Source organism: Myxocyprinus asiaticus, chromosome 37, assembly GCF_019703515.2.
Source record: "Myxocyprinus asiaticus isolate MX2 ecotype Aquarium Trade chromosome 37, UBuf_Myxa_2, whole genome shotgun sequence".
Classification (NCBI taxonomy): domain Eukaryota; kingdom Metazoa; phylum Chordata; class Actinopteri; order Cypriniformes; family Catostomidae; genus Myxocyprinus; species Myxocyprinus asiaticus.
Genome location: NC_059380.1, coordinates 34,685,189 through 34,704,810, shown reverse-complemented (window position 1 = coordinate 34,704,810; position 19,622 = coordinate 34,685,189). Strand labels below are relative to the sequence as shown.

At 39.2% G+C, this 19,622-nt stretch overlaps 1 protein-coding gene across 1 annotated transcript in view; it reads left to right on the top strand.

Moving 5' to 3' along the window:
- Window positions 1-720: 720 nt before the first annotated feature.
- Window positions 721-19,622, top strand: part of cacna1da (calcium channel, voltage-dependent, L type, alpha 1D subunit, a) — a 146,118-nt gene continuing 127,216 nt past the window's right edge. Inside the window, exons 1-3 of the mRNA XM_051675488.1 lie at window positions 721-900; window positions 6,102-6,483; window positions 11,000-11,105. Coding sequence (XP_051531448.1) covers window positions 6,230-6,483; window positions 11,000-11,105 — 360 coding nt within the window. The 5' untranslated portion in view covers window positions 721-900; window positions 6,102-6,229. The remainder of the gene's footprint in view (window positions 901-6,101; window positions 6,484-10,999; window positions 11,106-19,622) is intronic.

The following is a 19,622-nucleotide window of genomic DNA, read 5'->3' as shown; positions in this document are numbered from 1 at the left end:
CCACTCACAGATATGTAATATTGGATCATTTTCCTCAAACAAATAACCCAAGTATAATATATTTGTCTCATTTGTTTAACTGGGTTCTCTTTATCTACTTTTAGGACTTGTGTGAAAATCCGATTATGTTGTAGGTCATATTTATGTAGAAATATAGAAAATTCTAAAGGGTTCACAAACTTTCAAGCACCACTGTAAGACGTTTCCTCTCGGATTTCAAAAGGACCTTCAACAGATGTCTTGACATGTTTATGGTGAAGAATGTAGGCCTATGTAAATCTGCTCTTTTAAGAAGTTTATCAGATATTAATTCGAATGCGATGCTTTCCAAATGAAACGCTCACAGACATATCAGAGATTTTCGTGTGCTATCTAGGTTTGTTAATTATTTGAACAGGCTCATTGAAATGTCCGTTTGAACGAACCGATTAGTTAAAGTGATTCAGTCTTTTCAGTATATCCTGACCTAATCAAAAACATAACAATTTTACTACTAAAATAAAACGTAAAATGGCGCGCGGGGGACACTTTTGAGTTGCAGGCTACCTCAAAAGAGTTGGTGAATCAGTGAAACCGGTTCATTGAAATATCCGCTCGAACGAACCGACTCGCTGAAATGATTCGGACTTCTCGACGCCAAAAGTAAGATCGGTTGGTGCGCGCACAGCCAGAGGGGGAGTTTATCTCATTTTACTGTTCACAGACGCCGTGTAACTCTTAAACACGAGCGCTCACGCTCGCGCGGAATAACACTTTAACGAATGCATACTGATGAATTTGGATTTATCGTGTCAGTTCGGACCCGAGCGTTTTCGGTCTTTAAATCGATGTCGGAGTTATCTCTCTGGATATAAGCCGAAACACCATCAACATCAGCTGAACGGAAAGACCTCAGCAAAGGTACGATATTCACGCAGGGGCCTGGGGTGTTTCTGGTTAAAATGGTTTGATTTTAAACAAATGATGGAGTGCGATCTTTACATCCGCGAGAGAACTGAAAGGATGCTGATGATGCTGATGATGCTGATTCAAAGGATGCGCTCGTATAAGATCCGTTTGTCCTTCATGTGTTTTGGTCCCGTTAGATGTTCCGTGTGATGTTGTCACCGCTTGTCATATTCAGGCGTTTTACAAAAAATGAACAGTCGGTGACAAGAAAACGCATCACAGCTGTTAGAAATGAGCATCATTGGGATCATCTGATGCAAGACACAGATTTGGATGCCATATGGAACATTTGAGCATATTAACTGGCAGAAGCGCTACGGTGTCTCTGGGTTCAAGGAGACTCGGTATGTCTTTATTATTTAAAGGCTATTGTCTTTAGAGTCACAAGGCTCTGTGCATCATACATATATAGCCTACTGTTAAATGCATGATGCATTTATATGCACCATTGCCATGCAATGCGATATAAATGTTAGAACGATAAATCTTATATAGGCCATGTGCCATTGTGGACAAGGGTACAATGCACTTAATATCCTACAAGATTAGTTTAAACATCAGCATTAACTATCTATCGAAGCGCAACAACGTTCATATGCATAATGCATTTGTACGTCATTGTCTATAAGCATCATGCAACGATTTGTATCGACGTTAGATTGAGAAATAAATCGCATGTGCCATCGTGGACATTTAATGGCATACCCGATTAGTGATCAAAATGATGTATGGAAGTGTAACTGTTCTGCCTTTCTAAAAAAAAAAAAAAAAAAGAAGAAAAGAAACCAAATGTATTCATTTTGATGTCAGATTTCATGATCTGGTGGAAGACAAATGCTTCAAGGAAAATACAGGCGATATGACCTTTATATGCACGTCTTCATTTCCACTGCTGGGCCTAGTGGTTCAAGGACTCAGCTGATGGATCTGAGTGGCATATAAATCCTATTTAAGACTGGATTTGTTTGTGTTTCCATCATATTTTAATGCAACTGACAATAATTTGGTTTCATTTGTATATAATAGTTGCTGTTTGTATATGTAGATGTTGGTAGTGTAATCACACCACCACCATCTACATATACAAACAGCAACATCACATCTATTTGCAGGTTGGTTTTCATTGGGTCACGCTACATGCATTGATTTTTCCACAGGCTGTAACTTTTTTTGTTTTTTTTTGTGACATTATCCTGATAATACCGCTGTCAATGAAGTGATACATTCTTTTTCACCCGTTTTTGCTGCTCCAGTTTGTTTGAAGGTTTGCTAAGGCCAGTGGCATAGATTTGGCTTGAACACTGGGGGGGTGGGGGGGTTGTACTTGCTTGTTTTGGAATTTGGAATTTGAAGTTTAATTATGCTACCTCAGTGTTTTAAGTGTGACAGCATGATGCTAATGATTTCAGGTTTTGATTTTAGATTTAAAGGAAAAGTTCATCCGAAAATGAAAATTCTGCCATTATTTACTCACCCTCATGTCATTCCAAACCAAATCTGATCTCATCAAAATTACGTGACCGGGGCAACATATTTGCCAAACGAAATTACGTGCTTCATTACACGTTTCCAGCGGGGGGCGCCAAAAGCAAGTGAAATGGTGTCGTGACAAGGTTTTTAATGTGAATGTTAGTTGGAGGTTTTAATCAGAAAATGTACCTCCCTGTCGCAATTTCTCTGAGAAGGCAAGGGAGGCAATATAGCGAAAAGTCACGTGAGAGGAGACATTGACTCCAATTAGCGCTGATTCGTTCAATACGCTGTCATTCAATCAATGCGATAGTGCCTGCCTCTCATGCCCTCGTCCTCACAGCATGTCTCTACAGATCGCTATAAATGGGACGAACTGTTGGAAGTGCAGAAACTATTTGCACAGAAAACAACTAACTGACACAGAAAACCACACTTTTGGTCACAGCCAAATTAAAATTAACTTAAAATGACTTGGAATCTGAAATGATTGTGAGTGAAATGCTTTTTAGTGAACACTCACTCTTAAAGATACAGAACTGTGCCATCACAAACCCTGTTTACCAAGGAGTAGATGATAGATGATCCAAAAATAAGATGACTATTAAAATAATAGGCGAACAGATGAAACATTCATGAAATAAGCTTGTTGGTATTGTTTTTGTAGGTTTTTGTCATTTAGGCAATTAAAAAATAATAATTATATTTCAATGCATACACTTGATGAGTCTTTGATTTGACTTGATTTAAAAAACAGTTTTAATATCAACTTACAAAAATAAGTATTTCATGCTTATTTACAGTGTAACTTATTAAAAGGTATTTCATATGCCTTCCCCTACAGAAATCTGATATATGGCATATAATGTACATAGCCTATACAGATTTGATGATAATAAACTGATTTAAGAAAAATATATGTTACATTTAGAACAATAGCCATTAGTATTTTGTTATTATGTTGTTGCATATATAAGCAAAATATGTCACTTTCTTTAGGATATATTTTTATGCAGGCTTACTTTTTCCTATCATATGTTGTGATAAATCAGATTTCAGATTTGTATGGCTTTAACCTGAAAGATATTTAAATGTCAACTGGAGCTGAAATCAGAATTTATATTGCAATCTGCCTCATTTCAAAAGCCCACCACAAGCCACTGGTACCTCCCTAACCTAAAACTTTAACCTTAACCTAACCAATATTAAATGCAAATAAGAGGTGAACAAAACAGACATCCTTACCATAAACCAGAACCTAAACATAGTGTTGTAAAAGCAAATGCGACATGAAAAGCACATTTCTGAAGCAACCACGTGAATTTGTGTCACTTTTATGACACCTTCGTCTCACGTGTCAGCTCGTGTGCATTGCTGGGCTTGGGCCCCGGTCTTCTGAGTCCAAAGTCCAACACTCTATCAGGTGAGCTACCTCACAAGGTTTTCTTTCTTTCTTTCCTTTGTTTTTTTTTTTTTTTTTTTGTGGGACACAAAAGGATAATTTTTGAAGAGTCTTTACACAGCTCTTTTTCATACAACAATAGTTCATAGTGACCACAGCTGATAAGTTCCAAAAAGGACTAAAAACACTATAAAAGCACAATAATAATAGTCAATACGACTTGTGTTATATTCCAAGTTTTCTTAAGCTATGCGATAGCATTGTGTGCAGAACACATAGGAAAATAATTAATTCAATGAAAAACTTCCCCTTAGCTAGAGCTCAAAAATGTCTAATGTCATTGGTTCTTGTGTCTTCTCAACAAACATCTAATATTGACTCCAAACCGGCCTAAAATTCTGCTGAACATCTTTCTTTGTGTTCCACGGAAAGGTTTGGAACAACATGAGGGGAATAAATTACCATTTTTGAGTGACCTCTACCTGAAAGGTAGCAACTGCACATATCCACAGTGTAAATAATGACAGAATTTTCATTTTTGGGTGACCTGTTCCTTTAAGTATAGAGGGGTTCTTTTCGTGCCTACGTCTTTCACAACTTGGACTGCTTGGAAACCTTTGGTTAAAACACTGGCCTTTAGACCCAAAGACATACTGTTTACATTTTTAACACCCACATTATTGCATAATATAATGTAGCGGCGAAGGAAGTCATTGCACAGCCTCCCACTTTATTCTCTACTCTCTCTCTCTTTCTCTCTCTTTTGGTTTTTCTCATTCGCTCTCTTACAGTTCACAGACCACACTAGGAATGGGTCGACTGTGGTCGACTAGGTGTCCAACAACGTACTAGACAATTGCTGAGATCAACTAGTTTTAGATTTTCCTGTTTTTTTTTAAATTTTTTAATTTTTTATTTTTTTTTATTGGCGTGCTGATAGCATGCTGTGCTTAAGATGATAGACAGTTGCACGGTACTTGCAAACATTTGTCTTTAAATTCATCCCCTGAAAAGCATTGCTACTACAGCCATACATATGCAGAAGGATGTCTTTGTGTTGCGACTTGTGCTGTTTTTGAGCATCTCCCGCTGTGAGCGTTGTGTTTTAAGATAGCGTCTCAAATTAAATCTGAAGTGTGTAGCTTTTTTGGTTTAAAAATACTTTCTCCTATCCCAGCTTAATATGCAGAGACAACTATAAGTAAGCCATTCATTGTTTAATTTTCTCGAAAACTGTAAACACTGTGTCTCTGTGGCACTAAAAAAATTCCTCTGTTTGTTATGAGTGACCCGTCCATCCAACACAACAACATGGACTCAACCAATGGCATGAATTGGGAGCAGGATTATCTTTTTTTTTTTTTTTTTAGACATTAAGCGTATTCAAAAAGCTGTTTCAAAATAATGTTTATTTTTGCAATTTGGTTCAGTGGCACTAGTGGCAGAGAAATTACACATTTCAGCTTTAAGTAGGTTATGAAAATAGTTCAACTTTTAAAAAAGCGCCTTGAGATCCATACATTCTATTTCATTCCATTGCGCTTTGTTTACTGTAGAATCCAAGAATGTGTTTTATGACCCCTTTAGAAACGCATCTGATCGGGGTCTGGTGAACCCGAAATCAGTCTAATTATACAGGGCATCCTAAAAGGGTTTATTCACCCAGAAATTCAAATTCTGTCATCATATAGCACGTTTACATGCACACCAATACGCTGATAACTACCCCCCAAAAAATCAGATAACGTAAGGAAACCACGTTTACATGACATTTGAAATAATTGGGTTATTCTCTGCTTTTGATGTCAAAATGCTAACACTTGCGCATACTGGATAAACTGGTAAAAAAATAGGCAAAGGTGTTTACATGTAATGCATAATCAGGATTATGGGAAAAAAATCTACCTGTGTCAATCAGTTTTTGCTTAAACCATTTATAAATTAACCCATTAAAGGAAAACTGTTTAAGGTGTTTACATGACATTACACATTGTCAGCTTAACTGATGTAATTTTTGCTTGTAAACATGCTCATTTATGCACCCTCATGTCATTTCAAACCTGTGTAACTTTCTTTCCACCAGTAAACACAAAAGGAAATGTTAGGTGAAACGTTATGTTTAGAACAACATGAGGTTCGAGTAAATGATGACAGAATTTTAATTTTTGGGTGACCTGTCCCTTTATGACCAATTCGTTTTCTCATATTCAGATCATATGTAATTTCGTGCATCCCTATACCACACATACATTGTCTAACATGCCTTTTTATCTTTTTACAGAGGCAAATTATGCCAGCAGTACCAGAGCCCCTGTCTCTGGTGACGTGCCAGCCTGTTGGTGAGACCCTCCGCTCCTGCGCCCACCCCTGTGCCCTCTCCCCTGGCAGGCCCATGCTGGTGGACGCCCCATGCAGGCCCACGCCCACACCATGAGTGCCAACGGCCCTGCTCCGCCTGCCGCGCCTCCTGCAGCTTCGGTGGCAGTTCCGGTGACCGTACCCTCGGTGATACCCGTGGGCTCGCTGGCACAGAAGAAACGGCAGCAGTATGCCAAGAGCAAAAAGCAGGGCGGTTCGGCCAACACGCGGCCGCAGAGAGCTCTCTTCTGCCTCAACCTCAACAACCCCATTCGCCGGGCCTGTATCAGCCTCGTGGAATGGAAGTATCCTTTATCGTTTGTAAAGCAATCCATAAGCTAAGACTGGTTAACTTTTTTCACATTGCAACAGATCTTAGATCAGTTTCTGTCAAGATCGAGTAATTTGAAGAACCTTGATGTGTTCAAGACCAAAAACAGGCTTTATGGTTGGATGCTGTAGGTGCATTGAGTAATTTAGTCGCAAGGCATCACCATTGCTGTTGCTCATACATAAGGCTACGGTATACTTTAAAATAAGTTTAAAGCTTTCACAGACACACATACAAAAAATATACTGTGTATATATATATATATATATATATATATATATATATATATATATATATATATATATATATAATATACTGTATATATACACCGATCAACATTAAAACCACCTGACTAATATTGTGTGCTGCCAAAACAGCGCCTACCCGCATCTCAGAATAGCATTCTGAGATGATATTCTTCTCAACACAATTGTACAGAGGGGTTATCTGAGTTACTGTAGACTTCGACAGTTCAAACCAGTCTGGCCATTCTCTGTTGATCTCTCTCATCAACAATGCGTTTCCATCTGCAGAACTGCCGCTCACTGGAAGTTTTTTTGTTTGTGGCACCATTCTGAGTAAATTCTAGAGACTGCTGTGTGTGAAAATTCCAGGAGATCAGCAATTACAGAAATACTCAAACCAGCCCGTCTGGCACCAACAATCATCCTTGCATCAGCCACTCGTGTGGCAGCAGTGCAGTGCACAAAATCATGTGGGTCAGGAGCTTCAGTTAATGTTCACATCAACCATCAGAATGGGGAAAAAATGTGATCTCAATGATTTGGACTGTGACATGATTGTTGGTGCCAGATGGGCTGGTTTGAGTATTTCTGTAACTGCTGATCTCCTGGGATTTTAACACACAACAGTCTCTAGAATTTACTCAGAATGGTGCCTAAAACAAAAAACATCCAGTGAGCGGAAGTTCTGTGGATGGAAACGCCTTGTTGATGAGAGAGGTCAACAGAGAATGGACAGACTTTTTCGAACTGACAAAGTCTACGGTAACTCAGATAACCGCTCTATACAATTGTGGTGAGAAAAATATTGGATTGGTGCTGTTTTGACAGCATGAGGGGTACCTACACAATATTAGGCAGGCGGTTTTAATGTTGTGGCTGATCGGTGTGTGTGTGTGTGTGTGTGTGTGTGTGTGTGTGTATGTGTATATGTATATTGTTTTGGTTACCAATACCATTGTGATCTCAACATGGCAGTCACCAAAAAAGAAAAAAAAAAGAAAAAAGAAAGACAAAGTATTATCTATCTATTTCAAAGGTGTAAAACTTTTTAAGATGACAAAATAATGTAGTTCACCTCAAAGTCTTAAGGAATTAAGTATATTATATTTTAGGACAATATTTGAAAAAAGTTAAAGCTATGCAATAAATAGAACAGAATTCAGGTGTCTCGAGACGAGTTTTTTAAAGTTGAAGTGCTTTTTAACTTGACACGTTGTCTTAACACAGTGCTTTTGCGAAAGACGCTGAAAACAGTGTGACGCGGTGCAACGGTCAAAGATGCTTAGCGCATTTTTACAAAGAGAAACAATTGAAAAACAGATCACAAAGTTAGTTGTTTGTAAATATGTGGTGTAGGTCCTGCATGCATTAGGGTCCACGTTTCTAAAAGTTTAAGTCCTGTTTAACTTTTTAGGGTGTTTTTTAAAATGTTGCACTCGTGCTCAAGGCGTTGAAAAAAAAAAGTGCAACACCTAGTGCATGTTTCCATGGAAAATTACTGCAAAACTGCGCAGATGGATGCAAAACTGCGTTCTGTGTCAACAGACCCTTATCCCTATGAAAAACTGGCATATGGTGTGGTTTCCTTGTGGCCCTGCACTGAAAATAGTTGAAGGCGTGATGAAGCAATTGAGAGAAACATCAAGAGAAAAGGTAAACAAATTAAAGTGGTTCACCTTTGCGTCTAGAGTGGATATCAAGACGTCTCAGTGTGGAGAGCCAGATCCCCAGCAGAAGTCTGCCTGGTGGTCTTTATTAGAGAGAAGCTGTGTTCCCTGCAGCGAAGAACACCTTAATCTCCAGTGCAAGTCAGCGTGTATAGCCGAGCTTTGAAAAGAACATCTGTTCCTGAGTCCCACAGGGAAGACAAAGGTGCTATGGCGTCCAAGCTGCAGAGCTTCAATTCATTTACACAGAGAGGATATTTACTGACTCGATATAGCCCAGAAGTGTTAATGTGTTGGGAGCTGTTCACACAGAAAATGTTTTTGTGCACTGTTTTTCAATTTAATTTCTATATAAACATGCACTGGACGGACATTTTTGACCGTTGCGCAACATGTCGTTGTTTTTTCAAGATCTCGCGCATGAGCAACGCATTTTTTAGAAGCCATGTGACTTTTTCTTTAAGCTGCATCTAAATATAATATATGTTGTGAATTAAGAAACAAAAATTACATACAGTATTTGATACTGAGTGTAACTATATGGAAGCTAATGTTAGCCTAGCGCTACCACCCTTCCTTACTAAAGATTTTAGCTAAATCCACCCTAAGGTTTAAACTGGTTTGCTGGGTTCTCAGCTTGGCCAAGGTGGTATTTAGCTTGTTTAGTTGGTTGGCCAGTTGGTCCCCAAGTCTGAACAGCTGACAAGTGCAACAAACCCCTCTACAACCAGCAAAACAGAGCAGCCAAGCCATGTTGGCAGGACAGGGAGACAAACTAACCACCTTAAAGTTGCGCCCAGTAATTTATTTCCTCATTTAAAAAATTTTTACTTCTAAAGAAATTAATAATCATTTTGAGACATAAGTATAAAATCATGACCACTCATGTGAAATTAAAGAGATCAGTCATATCAGTAAGTTTTGACAGCTCTTGTATTGTTCATGGATCAAGGGTGCCTCATGGGGACCGCCATGTTAGAATCACAGGACCTGCTAAATACAACTCACTTCATCTCAGTAACTGCCCTTTTATTTCATACTTTCATTCATGGATTAAATTAATCCTTTCTTATGGTGCATAGTGAATTTCTACAATGGCATTGGTAACAGAAAACTATGTGTATAATGCAGCATCCAGGCCACTAGGTGTCAGTGTAAGCCATACTATAACATACTTAAAAAAAATCACTGACTGCACCTTTAAGAACGTTTAAGCTGTTTTTATCCGCAGGGTTGTCTGCACTCAATTTAATGTAGATGTTATATCTTCAATTCAATTGCATCATTTTCAGATTGTCTAAGGGGTCACACCAACGCGTTAAAAAAGCTAGTTACAGCTTTTTTTGTGTTTTCACTAAAGGCAGGGCACAGTTGGCAACAGTATCATTACATTAGTTTTCTCTTTTTATTTTTTAGACATAAACAAGTAGCTCTTCGCCACTATGTCTTGCTGACTCTCTAGACCAAAGAAAGGAGTTATGTCTTGAAACTGGTTAGCGGAGTTGGAGAATAACCGGCTAATTCCATTTGAATCAAGAATCATATTTGAGGGTATGAGTTGAAAGGTAATTTGCTATTAACATTTTGGCCTTGATTTTGTTACTTTTGAGTTTAATTCAACTTTGGCATATGCAGAATTGTAACTAATGTCACATCTACACTAATATATTTTCGTTTATGCCTCTCATCCACAGTGGAACAGCATTTTCCACCACCAAAAAGGAGACTCCCAAAAATACTCTCCATAACCGCATATTTTGGACAATGATGATGTTAGAAAACTAAAACCAGAGTTTTCAAACAAAAACATATTAGTGTGGAGGTGGCCTTGTTGTGGAGGTAACTGATAACTCATCCCGAACCTGACAGAATAACTTAGGCCATGTCCACACAAATATGTTTTCATTTGAAAAAGCATTAATTTAGCTACTTTTATGCCTCTCTTCCACACTAGAACATATTTTCCTCCACGGAAAACTGAGAATTTGAAAATGCTCTCCATTACCGCTTACTTTGACATTAGGAAACTAAAAAGTGAGTTTTCAAATGAAAACGTATTAGTGTGGACGTGGCCTAATACTGCAAAACATTTTACTGGTAACTCATCCCTACCCTGAAGGAATAACGAAGGCCACATCCACAATACGTTTTCATTTGAAAAAGCATCAATTTCGCTACGTTTACGCCTCTCATCCACAATTGAACCCATTGTCCTCCATTGAAAAAGGACCGGAAAGTGCTCTCCACTTTTGCATACTTTGGAAAACAATGATGATAGGAAACTGAAAATGGATTAGGGTGGATGTGGCCTTAGTTGTTCTTGCAGTATTGCGATTGAATAAGAATGTTTACATTACCCCTAATGGCATTTACTCATTTGGCAGATGCTTTTATTTAAAGCATATGTTTTTATAAAGCTACATTTTATCAGTGTGCTCACCAATGGGAATCGAACCCATGACGTTGCTGTTGCTATTGCCATGCTCTACTGAAACACATGACTAAATTTAGGTATTTGGTGCATCTGTCTTTGATTATTTTATATTCTCTTTGCTAGACTCCTTAACTTTTATTTCAGGCCATTTGATATCTTTATATTGATAGCAATTTTTGCCAACTGCATGGCCTTAGCTGTATACATCCCCTTTCCTGAGGATGACTCCAACTCAACCAACCACGATCTGGTGAGTAAATAGCTTTAACCTTTTGACCTTGTTGCATGTTATGGTCTGACCCCTGTTATGACCTCAGGCCCATACTCACAGTAATAATGGTGTGGGCATCGGAAGATGAGTCTTAGGTCAAAGGGCATCTCCCAAGAGACAAATATCTCATTGGCTAATGGAGCCTTAGCTCCGCCTTTTACATTGTGTACAGGTGTCCCCATAGAGCATCATATAGAAAATGTTACAGCGCGTATGTTTTTTTTCTACCAGTTCGATTTTTATCATAATCATAAGGAAAATAATGTTTTGAACAAATATTGAAGAATGTTACAAAATTAAAACGACAAAGGCCAGTCAGTTACTTATTTTTGTGTTATTTGTTTTGCTATTTGCTGATAGCAAAGGATGCTTTATGAAGAAGTCACAACTGAGCCTGATATTCTTGTAGATCATTTTGGAAATTGAATTTTATTTTAAATATTAAAGCAAGTGATGTCTGAACTGTCAGCTGTATGTTTGCAATAAAGTCAGTATGAAACTGTGTTTGCAAACTATTTTACTTCTGAAATGTGACATATTTCCAAATGAAACTGAATATTCACTGGATGAGAAAAAAAGGAGCAGACATTTCACAATCCAATCGGAAAATTGATTGAAATGTGAAATGTGGTCTGTATTTTACAACTGCTTAGAGGGGAGGGGTTGAAAACTTGAGGGATCGGTGAGAATTTCTTTCTCTCCACAAACAGAGCTAAGGCGTTGTCATTATTTCTGTATATTCCTGGCAGGTAATAGAGAAAATCTGTCTCTGTATAATCTTGATGATCATTTCTTAGAACAGGTGCACGCTCAGTTGAATGAAGCTAATGCTTCCTTGTTCGAAACGTCCTTTTCAAACTAACTTCATTTCTGCAAACTTCACTTGATTTATTTGTGCAGTTTAATAGATCTGATTTTGAACTCTTCAGATAAATGATTTATATTTAGAAAGAGCAGTGTTTGGATCACAGCTTTGGTGAGTTTGGAGGGGGACGGATGTGCTTCATGATGCTGTGCTCATCATAGGACTTGAAGAATTATTGTGAGTTGAGATAAGGCAGCTGTTCGATCTTGTGCCGAAGCTCAGCTCAGCACGAGAGCTCCATGATTTGTGAATAGCTCTCATGGCTACTGATGCGGGTTTAATTTAGTGATTTCAGCTCCAGAGACTAAAGCAGGAAAGAGAAACAGTAGGCAGAGATGTTACATCCTGGGTTTTTATTTCCCCAAAGTTTTGAGGGCCCATTTGACGGTGTTTTTTTAAAAATGATTTTTTTATGGCAAATCTGAGCTGCTTAAATGCTAGGTGGCATTTAAAAGACCCCAAGAAATCACTTTACGAGTATTTAAAAGTTTTCTTTGCTGTGTTGACATATTTCCAGTTAAAACAGGAAGTATGGATGGAATACATCTAAGAGCTTGTCCCTTTTTAAAAAAACAAACAAACAAAAAAATATCCAATAGGCTTTAGTTATGTCACAGCCGTAAACATTGATTTGCTACTTGTTGGTCTGTTGTAGGGGAAGGGACATTCTCTTTCTGTAGTGCATTTAATTGGATAAAAATCTGTGTAGTGCAAGATGATTCATCAATATGTTTGGTCCGTTTTCAAGGAATAAATGCGTATATCTGCTAAAGGTTAATTTTGTCAAGTTTAAGGAGAACACTAGCATAAATATGGCTTCAGAGCTAATAGATATGGAGTAAAAGCCACAAAACCCCAATTTTGAGGCAACATAGACATGCTGTTGACACTAAGGTTTCTATTTCCAAGACCGTTCTGGGTGCAGCACTACGCATCTTATCCAATTTTCATGAGAGCGTTAATTTTTAGCGCAATTTTTGTGCCAGCGCAAGTGGAAATGGATGGGAATGGTTGCACTATCTGTGGGTGTATGTGCACAAACTGTGGGTCTATTAAATGTTCACGAAGTAGTGTAAAGCACAATTTGCTTTTTTCCTGAGTAATAGGTTCCCTGTAATATTTCATTAAACGCCATAGCACTGGAATGATGGCAGACAAAACAGGAGAGAGTTCACAGTAAGGACGTAGTTATTGTGCAATAGAATGTAAGACACAAATGTTCCATATTTCTATTCTTCTATGCATTACATACAGCCCATTTACACTTCCAAATTCATAAAGGCTGTCTTCATTTACTTTGTCGACGTTCCTAGACAGGGTATGGGATATATAATAGGATGCAGACTATGCAATAACTGAAGAAGGACCCTCGAATTAAATTGCATTTGACCCAGCCCACTAGTGCTTCACGTGCAATTTCTTCAACCCACTTGCAGCTCGACTTAGCACATGCTTGCTCGTAAATATCAAAACTTCATGGCCATGCCCACTGGCTTTGCACATATGACGTATAGCATAGCACTGTGCTAAAAGGCATTGCACTCTTAAAATAGGGCCCTAGGGCAGTTGAAATAGGTAGGCAGCAACAGGATGCTACCTTCTAAAAAGTGGATGAAATGTTGATTATAAAAATATCTTTAATTCAGTACCGAAATGTAGCATTTCAAATAGTTCAATCTATTTAAAAAAAAAAAAAAAATTCTCTATATGTGTGCAGTATATTTTATGCTTATTAGAGTATCTTGTTGTTAGCTTAGCAACATGCTAATAGCAGATGTTATTATAATCAATTGTGAGTCGAGTTTCCCGTGCCCTTTGCGTGAGGAGTGCTATTTGTATACACCATTTCAAAGCATATTCGTTGGTTTGGGGAAGTGATGTCTGTTCCTAGAACATTTTCGGTTAATTGTCAAACACATTCAAAACAACAGCGGGAGGTGATTCATTCATAGTGAACATGAATGTCAAAAAATTTCAACATTGAAATTTGGACCATAAAGTGTTTCTGTTTAGATTTCCGAAAATAATCCACAGATGACTGCATCAGTGACGCAAGATGGCTAGTACGTTAGTTACGTACTAGCAACTGCTGGATATGTAGCATACTTTTTATCTCTGGTAAGTGAGTGAACTTTTTGCCAACAAACTGTAAGATGGATAGGTTAAGTATAGCGTTAGTTATATCAGAGTATTTCTTTACTGGCTCTAAAAGTGGCCTTATAGATCGCTTTAATTATAATGAATGAAGCTGCGCAAGTCATGCGCTTGCAGTGTCAACAGGGGAGCGGTCAAATAAAATAATTGAAATAATTGTAAACATCTTAACTATGATAAACTTTCATCGCACTCGGTGTCAGCAAGATTATGGTACACGTCTGGATATGTCACTTCAGTTAAACATTTGTTGTCCTTTGAGGAAAGTTGTTGCTTAAAATCTTATTTAAAGGATCCGGGAATGACACCTCATTGTTTATTTTAGTTTTTTGCAAATATCTGATTTGTTCTTTTTTAGCTAGTCTCTGAAAGACAGCACATGGAGTGATGCACAATGTGAATTTAACACTTCCTCAGCCAGATGAAGACTGTAGCTCGACTTCGCAAAATCTGCTGTAGTTTGATTATAACTGCATTGTAAACATACTGATTGTTTAGGCAGTTGGTTCAAGTGTTTGTCAGAGTCCATGGGCAAACATTTTATTTTTTATCAGGAAAGATTTTGATCAGAAATGCATTTGCGTTGAGGTCCCTTGAAATGTTCAACCTGGTCAGGTAACATTTCCAATAAAAATATGCTTACTCGTTTGTAATCCTTTGAATGTAGTGTGACTATCTGCTATATTACAGAACAGTGCAGATAACCGTAAACCTTAAGAGGGTTGCCATATTTTCTCAATGCACACGTGAAAACAATATGCACCCAACAAGTATCCTTTGGTCTCTTGCTTGATTTTCTTTCTGATCTGATCCCTCAGGTCTCCCATGTGTGTGTTAAACAGCGGGAGGTAATCGAAGAGCAAAATCTCATTAGAATCCCAGCAGATATAATGACATACATCCCATATCATATCACAAGGATGAGCTCAAGTCATGCTGGGGAGCATATAGGCACATTTGAGGGTCAGAGATGTGCTGGCAACCCATATAAACTGCCTCTGGGTTGTTTTTAAGCCATTTTTATTTCTCAATAAAACCGATATCTTAAAGGACTTGCTAACGAAACGCAAGTCTTTTCTATTTTCTTAACACTTGTCTTGCATGCCTGCTATTGAAATTTCGTATTGTGGCACTGCTAATATTGTTGGCTCCTTTATGATGCATTGCTTGTGTTTTCCCACATTTGTAAGTTGCTTCAACTGAAAATGAATAAACACCTTGGCGAGGAACCCAGAGTCTAAGGCAAAGTCCGAACCGCTGAGCAGCTGGTGAGGTCAGTAGTGGCCACAAAGGACTGGGCAGACTGGTCTGTAGTTGTTAGAGACAGGACTGGGTCAGACAAGTTGACAACCACTGGGGACAGGTCTGGGTCAGGCCGAGTGAGGACCGCAGAGGACTGGTCAGACTGGGCAGGGACCTCATAAGCCTGAGCAGAACAGTCAGTAGTCATTGGGGACAGGGCTGGTTCAGACTGGTTGATGACCACCGGGGACAGGATTAAGTAAGTAGCACACGCTGGGGACTGAACAGACTGAGCAACAGAAGGTAGCTGGTGTCCGACGGGTGCTGGTTACTGGGCTGAGCAACAGACTGGTCACTGGTGTCCCATGGGTGCTGGCTACTGGGCTGAGCAACAGACTGGTGGCTGGTGTTTGACGGGTGCTGGCCACTGGACTGAGCAATAGGCTGGACGATGGCCACTATGGACTGGACAGACTAGTCGACGGATACAGGAAACTGGACAGGCTTGTTGACAGCCTCAGGGAACTGGACAGGCTCGGGGAACTGGACGGACTTGTCGACAGCCACTGGGAACAGGATAAGCTTGGGGAACTGGACGGACTTGTCGACAGCCACTGAGAACAGGACAGGCATGTCTACAGCCACTGGGAACAGGACAGGCTCGTTGACAGCCACTGGGAACAGGACAGGCTCAATGACTACAGGGAAATGGACAGGCTCAATGACTACAGGGAAGTGGACAGGCTCAATGACTACAGGGAACTGGACAGGCTCGTCGACAGCCACAGGGAACAGGACAGTCTGGCAGCGACTGGGAAACCAAAAACGCTTACACCTATTATGAAACGGCCTCAGTGGCAGGGAATGCTGGCAGCGACAGGGGAACGGCCTCAGTGGCCTGGGGATCTGGCACCTTATTCGGCTTCCTTCTCCTCCGGATGGTCGGAAGCACAGCAGGGGGAACGGCCGGTGCCTCCTGGCAGTCAGCAGTGGACTCAGGTGTGGAGCTCCATCTCTTCCTCCTCCTACGAGTGCTGGGAAGAGGGGCTGCAGCACCCACCATCGTGAGGGGGCATCGCTGTCCTTGGGCTGGAATGAAGAGAGAGAGCCTTCCGAGACACAGGCTGAGATAAAATAATCCCACTTTAAAGTCAATTTTATGGTCTCAATAAGACTCCCTTCTTCACCCCCAACAGAAATACATGACTTGATGGGCTCACCAGGCCTGCCACAAAGAGATCAATGAGGCATTCCTGGTTGAAGCCCAAACAAGAGGCCAATGCTAGAAACTCCAGCAAATACTCTTTCACCGGCTGGTTCCCCTGACAGAGACCAAAGAGCTTTTCAGTCTTGGCAGCTCTTTGGTAAACCGGAGAATCAGGAAAAAAACTCATTCCTGCTGGGTCCATTAGTGGTCGAAGCGTTTTGTCAGGAAATGTAAGCAGTAAGGAGGACCCAAGCGCAGGAATGAGTAAAATGAAACATTTATTTAACAACTGAAACCAACAGGGAACACAAAACTCTCACAAGGGAGAGAAAAAGTAAATGAAACATAAACCAGAATATAAACAAATAACCTGGACTGACCGGAAACAGGACTGGAACTAGGACAGACGAAAATACTAACAAACTGACAAAACTCGGAAAGAGGGCACAGTAAATAGAGGAACATATGTACATGAGGGACAGGTGCAGACAATCAACATAATGAGGACTAAACTAGGGTGAGGCCAGAGGGAACGAGGGGGAGGAGTTGGGAGAGCACATGGCAAACGAAAACATTAGCCTAAGCCATGTGCTCATACATAAAACAAACTCACACAGACGAAAAACTGACAAAGACAGAAAGGCAGACAAAGAAGGATCATGACACTCAGATTTCAAATTGGCCTTTCAAGGTTATAAAGAGTTCAGAGGCTTAATTTGGTTGTTGACTATTTGAAACTTTAGGCCTATAGTATTTACATCAAGAGCAAATATTGTCACGAACAAGACTTGAAACAAACAATGAATTCCAATGGGCATTTTCTCATTGGCTACAAAATCATTTTGTAGGATTATATTTTTTTCTTTTGTCCTTGTACTTGCAAGGATGTCTGAAGTAAAATCTTGTTTTATCAGATGAGGTTTTTTTTTTTTGGTTTTTTTATTAAATTGAGTGAAATTCGCATGATCAGATTAGTTTATTAAATATGTACTGTAAATGACTAGAATGCATTAGTGTTTTGCCATTGATGTGGAAAGAACTTACGTCTACGATTTGTTCACTTTTACATTTCGTTCTCACTGTGAATGGGCTATTATTATTGCTCATACTTAAAGGGATAGTTTACCCAAATATGAAAATTTTTTCATCATTTACTCACCTTCATGCCATCCCAGATGTGTGTTGTGTATGACTTTCTTTATTCTGCAGAACACAAACCCAGATTTTAAGAAGAATATCTCAGCTGTGTGGTGGCCAGGACTTTGAAAGTCCAAGGAGCATATAAAGGCAGCATAAAAGTAATCCATATGTCTCCAATGGTTAAATCCATGTCTTCAGAAGTGATATGATAGGTGTGGGTGAGAAAAAAACTTTTGTTTTTCTTTTTTTTTACAATAAATCTCCATTTTCAGATTCTTCTACTTTTGTTTTTGGTTACTCACATTTTTCATGCATATCGCTACCTACTGGGGAGGGAGGAGAATTTATAGTATAAAGCAGTGGTTCTCAATTTTCTCCTTCTCGAACCCCATCATGTCTCAAAACCACACACTCTGTTTTTAACATTTTTACATTTATTTAATAATACCTTTATTTACATTATATTATTATATTACCATTTCAATATTTTAATTGCAATAAAATTTCATTTATCACAAAAAAGACATAACATTTGATATTAAATGAAAGTTAAACAAAACATGTTTCAGTAACAGAACAGTATTATAACACTTCATTTCCAACCATTTGTCTCACATTTGTTTGTTAATTTGTTAAAAGGATTCACATTAGACTGACCTTTACACTCTATTAACTGTTCAGTATTTTAAAGTTAATTTAAACAATAACATGATTTTTTTCTATTTTTGGAAATAATATTACCATGTAATAAAATATAGGCCTACCTACCGTATTTTCCAGTATACACTGATCAGCCACAACATTAAAACCACTGACAGGTGAAGTGAATAACTTTTATTATCTCGTTAAAATGGAACCTGTCAAGGGGTGGGATATATTAGGCAGCAAGCGAACAGTCAGAAGACCGGTCAGAGTGTCCATGCTGACCCCTGTCTACCGCCGAAAGCGCCTTCAAAGGGCACGTGAGCGTCAGAACTGGACCATGGAGCAATGGAAGAAGGTGGCCTGGTCTGATGAATCAAGTTTTCTTTTAGATCATGTGGACGGCCGGGTGCATGTGCGTCGTTTATCTGGGGAAGAGATGGCAGCAGGATTTACTATGGGAAGAAGGCAGGCCGGCAGAGGCAGTGTGATGCTCTGGGCAATATTCTGCTGGGAAACCTTGGGTCCTAACATTCATGTGGATGTTACTTTGACACGTACCACATACCTAAAGATTGTCGCAGAGCACGTACACCCCTTCATGGCAATGGTATTCCCTGATGGCAGTGGCCTCTTTCAGCAGGATAATGCGCCCTGCCACACTGCAAAAATTGTTCAGGAATAGTTTGAAGAAAATGACAAAGAGTTCATGTTGTTAACTTGGCCTCCAAATTCCCCAGATCTCAATCCGATTGAGCATCTATGGGATGTGCTGGACCAACAAGTCCGATCCATGGAGGCCCCACCTCGCAACTTACAAGACTTAAAGGATCTGCTGCTAATGTCTTGGTGCCAGATACCACAGGACACCTTCAGAGGTCTTGTGGAGTCCATGTCTCAACAGGTCAAAGCTGTTTTGGTGGCACGAGGGGGACCTACACGATATTAGGCACGTGGTTTTAATGTTGTGGCTGATAAATGTAAGTTGCATTTATTTTATATTTTTCATCATCCTAATTTTCTAAAGTTCCTGCAACTTATAGTCCAAAGCTAATTTTACATAATACGTACTGTAATTGATGTCTGCCGGTCAAACACGCTGCACACCAAAACACATATGCCTACACACAAACATTAAAACATCAGTCATCGAGACGGTAGCGTTTTAAAGTAGCATATTCAGAGTATTTTGCCTTTATAAAGTATTTTATGCAAAATATTCTATCCACCATAACAGTATTGTGTT